General features: G+C 36.0%; 1 protein-coding gene across 2 annotated transcripts in view; it reads left to right on the plus strand.

The window, feature by feature from the left end:
- Window positions 1-10,000, plus strand: part of LOC138049840 (spectrin beta chain-like) — a 62,666-nt gene that overhangs the window by 14,747 nt on the left and 37,919 nt on the right. Inside the window, exons 18-28 of one of the 2 annotated variants that reach the window (XM_068896292.1) lie at window positions 463-558; window positions 1,852-1,965; window positions 3,486-3,653; window positions 4,469-4,515; window positions 4,931-5,121; window positions 5,371-5,486; window positions 5,623-5,709; window positions 6,487-6,555; window positions 8,428-8,558; window positions 8,710-8,769; window positions 9,174-9,300. In XM_068896292.1, the coding sequence (XP_068752393.1) occupies window positions 463-558; window positions 1,852-1,965; window positions 3,486-3,653; window positions 4,469-4,515; window positions 4,931-5,121; window positions 5,371-5,486; window positions 5,623-5,709; window positions 6,487-6,555; window positions 8,428-8,558; window positions 8,710-8,769; window positions 9,174-9,300 (1,206 nt within the window). The remainder of the gene's footprint in view (window positions 1-462; window positions 559-1,851; window positions 1,966-3,485; window positions 3,654-4,468; window positions 4,516-4,930; window positions 5,122-5,370; window positions 5,487-5,622; window positions 5,710-6,486; window positions 6,556-8,427; window positions 8,559-8,709; window positions 8,770-9,173; window positions 9,301-10,000) is intronic. The other variant, XM_068896293.1, reaches the window with a different exon arrangement.

Here is a 10,000-nt window from a genome sequence, read left to right on the forward strand (position 1 = left end):
CAAATTTTTAATTACCATTAATAGTACAGCATGTATATAAGAACCTGCTTAGGCTAAATTTTAAAATGGAAGTTTCTTACATGCAGGGTTTTACTGTATCTTTTTAGTCAATCTATGTACTTTGATCAGGGTTCCTCTCGGTCATTGCATTTTCTGGAAAGTGATGGAACTGAAACCAAAAAGTAATGCATGGTCTGGTAGAACTGAAAAAAGGGATCTCATAAAACGTCCAGAAAATTCAAATTAAGTCTTTGAATGAGCCAAATCTGCTCCAAACAGTTATTTATTGATTTTAGTGTCTGAAAAAATTGACCACAATGATGTTCCGGTAGCTGGATTTTCTTTCCTTACCCAGATGGGACTTGGTGCAGTTACCTGTAAATGAAATTTTAGCATGCCAAAAATTCAAAGGCCCTTCATAATGCTTCTGAGATTTATCCATTTGTATGGTTTTCTTTCTAGTATTATTCAGATTCAAATGATGTAGAATCATGGATGATGGAGAAGATGTATGTTGTTAGTAGCGAGGACTATGGCAGGGATGAACAAAGTGCAATGGTGGGTACAGTTTATTTCTTCATCTCTCCAAAAGTATTATTATTATTATTAATATTAATATTATTATTATTATTTAATATTTATAATGGGCACAGATTCTATCTAAATATAATCAAATGTGCCTATAAATTCACAAGCAAGTAATCAATAAAATAAAATAAATTACAAATAAACAACGTGTTACAATAGAATTCCGAATATCATATTATATTATGAGTTAGTTAAGGTGTAACTGTGATCAGCCGAAATATCTATAAAATATGTGAAAATGATATTACTATTATATAAAAATACAATAAAGTTTATTAAGACACGCAAAGGCTTGTTTAAAAAGAAAGGTTTTCAAAAGACTCTCAAATTTAACAATTGACTGTTCTGACTTAATATGGCTTGGTAGAGTGTTGCAAACTGAAGGTGCTGTGGAGACATACGCTCTGTCTCCCAGAGTTATGCAGATTAAACATTAACTGTTTCTTGTCAAATTAAGTTTGACATTATTGTGCAGAAAATGCCAAGAGGATATCAACCATTTCTTGTCAGCTATCTCATTTTAGGTGCTCAATCTTTCCAATATTCTAGGTTGATATGGCAAGACTGACTATGTTTTCCTGCAAAGTTTTCAAAACAAGCACCTACAGTGTGTGTGTACTAAATCTGTAAAACAATAACTATTTAATTCATATGAAGTGTCATAGTTATGAAAAGAAAAGCAAAAAAGAGGGTAAAACCAGAGAACCCAGAGAAATTAACAAATCAAAAGTGGTTCAGCATTGTCTGTAGTCTTTTCAACAATGATATTCATCATCACAGTGGTCCAAATGTTGTGGTCTCATGAGGCGCAGCTGCGTGTGTCCACAACAAATTTGTCTTTTACCACAATATTCAATGCCAAAAAAAGTTTTTATTTCACAGCAAGACCAAAATCATGACACAAAGAAAGAGCAAGCGTTGTCTATAACTTTCTCAGAATATTATTGGTTTATTTCCCAAAATGGGCGTTTCTGATTGGCTATCACATTGCGTGATAAACTGATGCGAGCATGACACGTACAGCGTTGTCTAGACTCTTATCGCCAACTGCAAATTGGCCAATCAGATTGGGGGATTACAAGCAATTGTGGTAAAAAACCTCTTGCAGCAGGGAAAAAACCAACTACAAACTCAACCCATGTATGAACCAAACCTGGGCCACATTGGTGTTAGTGCTTTCACCATTACGCTATCCATGTTCCCCATAAAATCATTGAAGTTTCACACTATGCAATTGTCATTGTTTTAATTTGATTTAATTAGTCACTTCTTCAAAGACACACAAATGTCATTGATGAGATAAAAGGATTTGCTGATGATGTGAATCGTTTGAGGGAACAAAGCAAACTTATGGAAAGCATTGAGACGGCATCTCAGGTGAGAACAATAATATTATATTGTTGTCTTTTGAGTGTTCCAGCATTCTTGACAGGCTCTTTTCCATTTTATGTTTGTAAATAGATCGTCAAAATTAATACTCTGGAACTCAACTGGTTTAATGACTAGTTCAGCAAATAAACTTACGAAGTGGCCTGTCAAAGCAATGTGAAAGACAAAAACAAGACTATTTTTAGGGCATGTAAACGATGCAATCTCATTGGCTGCTATAAACAACATGATAATCGCAATCATTATGTTACAAGCTGTTTTTTGGTTCAGTTAAGTTCCACTTGAATACAGGACTGGTAAGCCTGTAATTTATAGTGGAGTGTAAGGCTAAATAAAAAAAAATGCCACCATTGATTCACGATGATCAAACAATGGAATTGATGATCTACACGTACCGGTAAATCTGATGAAAGGTGCATTGATTTAATTTGTCTCAAAAAAAAGAAATAGAGCATTTTCACATGACGTTGCGGCGGCCATGTTGGTGTTCCAAAACAAAGGAATGGCGACCATGATCATGTACCAAACTAATCCTCTGGGAATTGAACTCTATTTTTATGCAAATACTTCCTTTTGTTTCAGTAATCCAATATGGCTGCTGATCACGTGAGTGAAAACACTCTATGTAATGCTCGTGCATGTAGCTGACTGTGCAGGGGTGTCATTAGAAGCCGGTCACCGGCGGTATGCCGCCGTCTTTGTCAGAAATTTGCCTCTCACTGCCGGCGCTGCCTTGATTTTCACTTAACCCTTTGTACAAGACAAGAGTGACCGCCGCTTACACTGAATAGCCCAGGCATCTACTTCAAATGTTATTGAAACCCCTGCTGGATGGAGTTTTTAACCACTTGTGTCCAGAAGTTGCATGAAATAAGATGCATGTCCAATTTTGATATCCAACACAAAAATGCCCCTTAAGTCTTAAACCTACAAATATTTCTAGCAGTAAGAGAAGAGTAAGGTTTAGTGTAATTTTTTGGTGATGGTAAATGTAGAAAGGGGACAATTTGTGATGCTTATTGAAATCATTGTGCATCTAAAGGGCCTTAATCCGGCGTTTCTAAAATGAGGGTAAGGGTAAGACCAAGGGTCAGGGTAAGGGTAAGGATACGAATACAGAAAGTATCCTAAACATGCATAAAAGCTAACCTTAAACTTTTGTTTAGGCCTAATTAGGCCTAAGGTTAGCTTTTATGCATGTTTAGGATACTTTTTGTATTCGTATCCTTACCCTTACCCTGAACCTTGGTCTTACCCTTACCCTCGTTTTAGAAACGCCAGACTTAATCACGTGGCAGCCTTGTTGGGTCCAGAGGGATTGAAAACTTCAACTCGAGGCTTGGGGCTGTACATGTAGTTTTACAGAAGATGGGCAAGAAAAAAAAAATCATGTATTTGTGATTGATGGGTGCATCCCACATGAGTGACCATATGTACAAGTATGTTATGGTCATTATTGCAGATATCTTGTTGGCAGTTTACTGATTGTTAGTATGTTATAATTTTAGACAAAATTTGAAGTTTATGAAGAGGAAGCAGAGGTTGAAACAGACGAGGAAGTGGAGGAGACGGTGGAAAAAGAAGTCGTTAAAGATGTTGTACAAGAAATCAAAGTTCCACAAGTAAAAGCCTTACATCCCTTCAGTGGACAGGGACTCAAAATGGCCAAGGGAGAGGTGGGTGGCATGACCGTTTTGTAAAGGGCAAAAATGTCTGTTTGTCCGAATAATTTCCCCAATCCATATTAAGAAGCAAATCCTGGATTGGTGAGCTGAACATTTCAACAGCGACGTCTCCCACAAGTGCTGATTAACCCCAAAATGGACATCCTCCCCACTGCTGAAGAGGTCGCGAAGGCTTTCAAGCAAATGTCCTCTGGGAAAACAAATATAAATTAATCCTGAAACCAATCATTAATCCTATTTGAAACATCATTGTCACATGGACATACAAACATTAACATTTTTAAAGTGGTAAAATCAGAGTATACAATCATGTAGTTTTAAAACAATATGTTATTGACAGTAATAAGATTGTATTACCTTAACAAAGGTGAAGAAAAGCCTTTGGCACAGGGAGTGTTTGTTCAGATAGAGTAACTCGATCTGCTGAGGCCTAGGGTGAAAAAATGTCATCCAGAACTTGTAAAACGTGTAGTACCTTCTATTAAGTAGTTGGAAGAACTGTGTCTCATAGACCTTTTTCATAATGGCGGCCCGATAAAATATTCTTTTGTTTTAATGCTGATAAGCCTATCTAGCCTCGCTGCAATGCGCAAAATTCAAAAGAATATGTTAACCAAAATGAGGCCAGTAGGTCCAATTAACATAAATACAATAGAATATCAAATTGGTCTCCATTTATGAAAGTGGTCTATAAACTCCCTTCAATAACACATGAAGTAATTAATTATTGAATCAATTACACCATTAATTATTGAATCAATAATTAATTATCGAATAATTAATTATTATTTTCTCCTTTTTTCAAGGTCTTTTTCTTGATAGCCAAGACAAACAAGGATTGGTGGAGTGTAAGGTATATTGTAGTTGCCAATAATTATTGTATAACAGCTATTTGGTTTCAATCCATTGCAAAATAGTAAGATTGCCCTTGGATTTCCTCTTGGCTTGAACCAATTTGGCTTGATTTGATTGTCTTTTTGAATCCGGTTTCTCAGTGTAGTCTGATTCTCATTACAAGTCGACTTTTTTCTCTCTTCACTGTAAAGATAATTTATTCTTTTTCTTTTCAAAGTACACACAAACACTGAATAGCATTACTGGTTACTTATTGTGAATCTAAGTGAATTTACACTGTAGATAATTATATTCTTGGTTGTGAATAGTTCGGTCAAACTTAAAAGTTACAGTAGATGAAAATCAAAATATCTGTGACTTGAAAATAACAGCTTTTAACAAATTGATATCATTAATAACTTTTTTATTATCAGACGTTTGACATCTAAGGAAGCAGGCTATGTTCCAGCAAACTATGTAAAAGAGATTGAGCCCAGAACAGTAAAGAAGATTACCAAGCAGAAAGTTGTTGTCCCAGAGAAAGTGGTGGTGAAACGGAAAGTGAAGAAGAAAGTTAAAGTTCAGAAGCAGCGAGCTGTGAAACCAAAAACTCCAGAAAAGAAAGGTTTTTCATTAAATTAAACATTACTTTGTTCAATAGGCAACTTTCGTCATCTTTTGTTCCCTCCTCTGGTATCAGCATTTTTTGGTTAAAACAATCTCTCTCCCAACTTCTTATATTTCAGGATGTAAAATTCTGTTTTAACTTGCTTAGCTCTTCTTTCCTTCATTCTGATGTGTGGAAAAATAAATTATTGTAGTAAGGAGATGGGTATCCTAGAGATAATTTATGCATCTGTGTTTTTTCCCGTAGAAAAGGCCCGTCGTCCTGTCAGACGTCATTTTACTGCTCACTTTGATCGTGATAATGTGGCAACTCGCCAGGTTTCACTGCAGAACTTGTATTCAAGGCTAGTGGAGATGGCAGAGGTAATTGACTTAGAAGGATATTCAAATTTTAACTATCAGATTGTCCATTATTGTTAATTATTGTGTTATCAAAGAAAATTAATACATAATGTCATGAAGCATTGAAGAGTTACCGTAATTTTTTGGTGCCTTTCAGATTCGTCGTGAGAATCTTGAGAACTCCATTAAGTACTTTCATTTTTGTCATGAGTGTGATGACATTGAATCCTGGATAAAGAACAAGGTTTGCCTTCAAGTATTTTGAGCTCTGTTTGTTGATTAAGATCATTAACCAACAAATTTTGTCTACATTGTGACACCTTTGGTGTGCTCTGGCTGTCACTAAGAGTAAGTAGACAACCTGCAACTATTGCAGTTAGAAAAGCTGGATACTTAGCATGATAATGATATTGATGATAACAAGAAGCTACAGGTAGCCTACACTTTGTTTGAAGGATTTTTAGCTCACTTCCTTTAAAGTTCACAGTATTTCAGTGGGTTCTTTTTATGTTACAATATTGTGGTAAATATCCAGTTTCAATTTCGAAGTCCACAGTCCACATTCCGTGACCCAATGATAGAATTAAGTGCGATCGAGGATATATGTTTACATTTAAAACTGTTGTTAATGGCATTGATTCCAATCAAAATCAGAAAATAGATGCTTGTCTCTACAATCATATTTAAAAACATTTAACACTTTTTGTTAACAATACAGGGAAAGTTATAAAATTACGGTATTCGTTACAGAGTCATACGATAACCGGATATTAAGTTGTCTGGGTTAAGTCGTCTGGCGTTAGACAGAGTAAAATCTATTAAGTCCCACTTCTTGGAGTCTATGGGTTAAACTTTGAAATGGAATGTTGTGTACATAAAATCTTCCCATGGCTTTAGTCGAACTTCTAATAGTCATAATGCATTTGTTTTGTGACTTTAATTTTCTACAGGAGCTAACATTTTGCTTAATACTTACCCTGCCCTAATATTAACATTTTAACATTTTGCTCTGGCTAATCAGGACAAACAGCTCACTTCTGATGCACACGAATCAGTCAGAGATATTCGTGCTGTTCGCAAAATTCTTGAGGTATAGTCTTGTGGTAAATCTGTATTGTCCTAATCTTCTCCCATTCTTCAATATAATACATTATAATATGTGATATAATTTATCATGTCTTTTTAATTTTTCCTGGCAATTTTTACATTGGAGTCTACTTTCAGTCCTGCAGATACCACATGCACTATTGCATGATTGGCTAATAAGTCAGCCCATAGTATAGGCAAGCCATACTGAGCCTACTTCATGTGATATGTGTTTTCCACTTGATGCAGTTATCAATAAAATGCAAATTAACTGCATAAGTAACCCAGGTTACTCAGCTCTGCACCTTGTTTTGTCATCAATAAATAGAGTAAAAACTAGGTTTTTGAGGAGTGAATGTTTGTAAAGTTTGCCAAAGTGCGGCAGTGTTGTCGCATTTAAAAACTCGAGGTGAAGCCAAAATCTTGTCGATGATGGAACACTGACTCAAATATTAATTTTTAATCTGCACGATACTTACTCAATGCCCTTATTCAGTGTTTTCATATTCAAGTGAGAGCCAAGCCAAGCCAAGCCAACCATGCAACCTTTATTAACACAACCAAAGGTGTAATAACTGCTTTACATCATAACAAACCTTATCAAAAATTGTGAACATTCACTCAGTGGCACTGAATGAATTGTGATAAACATATGATTGCAAAAAAAAAGCGATGAAGCTGCACTGAACTTACTCATGGAGGGTGGTTGGGAGTGGCAGGTCAGGTAATGGCCGACAGGAAAAAAACAAAGTAAGCCACCAAGGAACCCTGAAGATTCCACACACAGGGTTCTTGCTAAGTTTTTGCACAGGAGGTAAAAAACCAAAAATAGCAGGTAACTTTGTTACCTGCCCCTGCATGGGTTGGCAAGCTCAAGTCTTAACTTGACGTTCGTATCGATCGCTGTCACATGCCAGCGGCTGCTTAATTAATTTAATACTCAGCAAAAGGAAAGTAGGTTATGCTATTTCATTGGCTGTCACCTAGGGGGGTCCGGGGGCATGCCACCCCCCCCCCCCCTCCCCCAGAAACATTTTGAAAATTTGAGTCCCAGAAATGCGATTTTCTGCATTTTCAGAAAAGATTTACAAAATTCGAAAGGTACAAAAATGTCCCATAAAATCTCAAAAGTAACACTTTTTTGACATCTGCATTCAATAATTTATGTAACTTCTTTGATTAATATTGCCGTTTAAGAAGTAAAAGTTCTGGGTTTTCGTATTTACAAAACAACAACACTGACTAGCTCGCAACTAGCTATCAGCATTAACCTATACTTCAATGTTAACCATTATAGCTTACGCTTATGTGCTTTGTTGTATTCATAAGTAACAGATTTAGCTGCTTTTAGGACGGACGCTGGAGGCGTAAGAAAGTGGTGTCTATGCGTGTGGGCGTGAGAAATATATCAAATGCGTGTGTCTCACGCAAAATGCGTGAGAGTTGGAAGGTCTGCAAATGGTATATTTTCGAAACAATAACATGTGCCAGATATCTTCACAGGATTGGTTGGAGGGGGAAAGCAATATTTTCCCATAAACGAAATGTAATTTCACCTTTGAACAGACGAACATTCCTTGGATAATTTCGGTAAATATTTCAGTGAAACAGCCGGTAACATTTACTTGAACAGCCGGTAAAAATAACCGGTTACCGGCTCTTAACAAGAACCCTGACACACTAGACACCATTCTACCATCCCCCCGGGTATCCGGGTATATCTGAAACTTCATTAGGTTCAAAGCTGTTATATACCCCTGTACCATAGGGTAGTCATGTTTGTAAAAAGAATAGAGATTTAAAATTCTCTTTGCTTAAATTTACAATCACTGAAATGAGTTTGTTACCTTTTAATACCAATATTTTCATTTAACAGGGCCTTACCATGGAGCTTACAGCGAACAGTGGCCGTATCACTGAAATAAACAATCTAGCTGATCAGTTAGTGAATACAGATCACAGACATGCTTCAGCTGTGAAAACAAGACGCAAAGAAATCAATGACATGTAAGAGTTGACTTCTTGAATGAGACACTTGAAAATCTTCTGCAAAGTTGATAATTTTGAGTTAGCGTTCTTTTATTTCACTTTATATGTTATATTTTACTGGTAACGATGTTGAAAGATGCCATCTACTTCTGTGTGTTTGATTATGCAGGTGGGAAAATCTCCAACATTTGAAGCAAGCCAAGGAAGAAGAACTTAAAGAAAAGCATGGGTATGTTTGGTACCTCTTGCACCAAAAGAAAAAACAGGTCTACATGGTTCATGGTTCATTTATTTCAACAGCGGTAACAAACACAAAAAATATAAGAAGACAATTATTATTATTATTATTATTATTATTATTATTATTATTATTATTATTATTATTATTATTACATGGTTTCATTAGAATGGTCTGCATAATCAGTCTCACTCATGTGATCACCACTTATGGCGGTCTTTTGTATTTGGCTTGGGTATTATGAAAGCCAATCACGTTATGCGTTGTGAGAGCTGCTACGTGATTTGTAGCAGTTGCAGTTTCATGGTGGTCTACCACGCCCTCTCTCTCAAGGTTCCACTTGGAGAAACACTATGATGATTCAAACGAGTTGTTTGTTGTCTTTTGTCTTGCAGTGTTGAACTTTTCTTTGACTCGTGTGGTGAGATGAATGTCTGGATGCAAGAGAAGAATGCTGTATTGTCTGATGAAGACCTTGGAAGAGACTTGGAGACTGTGAGAGCTTTACAAAGGCGACATCAGGTAACATTATAGTAAAATTGTGCTTTTACTACCAATCAATGAATGGTTGATTAAGTAACTGAAGCAATCAAACAAAGAGAGCAGCAGTCAAAAGAGACTTTATGACGTCTTATTTGTTTCATTAATTAATTGGGTGGTGGAAAAAAGGTTTGATTTCTAATTAAATGAGGGCTATATATTTGATGCACATTTCATCTGATTTCTGTAAGCTTAAAATTTTATTTCCTGTGTATTATAAATATAATTTAGATGAATGTGTGAAATGAATGTAGGTGCTTAAAAAGTAGTTAAAATATTTGTGTGTTTCATCACAACTACAAGATCTGTTTTGTAGTTGGTTTGAAACACTGCTGCTCATATGATGATATATTTATATATTTGTAAAGAGGAGACAAATGTGTTATTTACCCTTAGATATTCATAGATCAAAGAAGGTAACCCTTTCACTCCTGTGGGGTTCCCAATTGACGAGTAAAATCGTGTGGCGTTAGACAGAGTAAAATCTATAAGTCTCATTGGCCCTTACAGGAGTGAAAGGGTTAATTTCTCCATGGATGTCTACTTGCTCAACTTCAATTATTTAATCATCCCAACCACCCCACCCCACCCCTCCCATGTGAATCCATCCGCCAAGCTTCATTACTTATTTTTTTGACATAATTACAGACTTAACATTTTCTGTGCCTTTTTCTGTTCATTT

This window comes from Montipora capricornis, chromosome 5 (assembly GCF_036669925.1).
Source record: "Montipora capricornis isolate CH-2021 chromosome 5, ASM3666992v2, whole genome shotgun sequence".
NCBI classification, from domain to species: Eukaryota; Metazoa; Cnidaria; class Anthozoa; order Scleractinia; family Acroporidae; genus Montipora; species Montipora capricornis.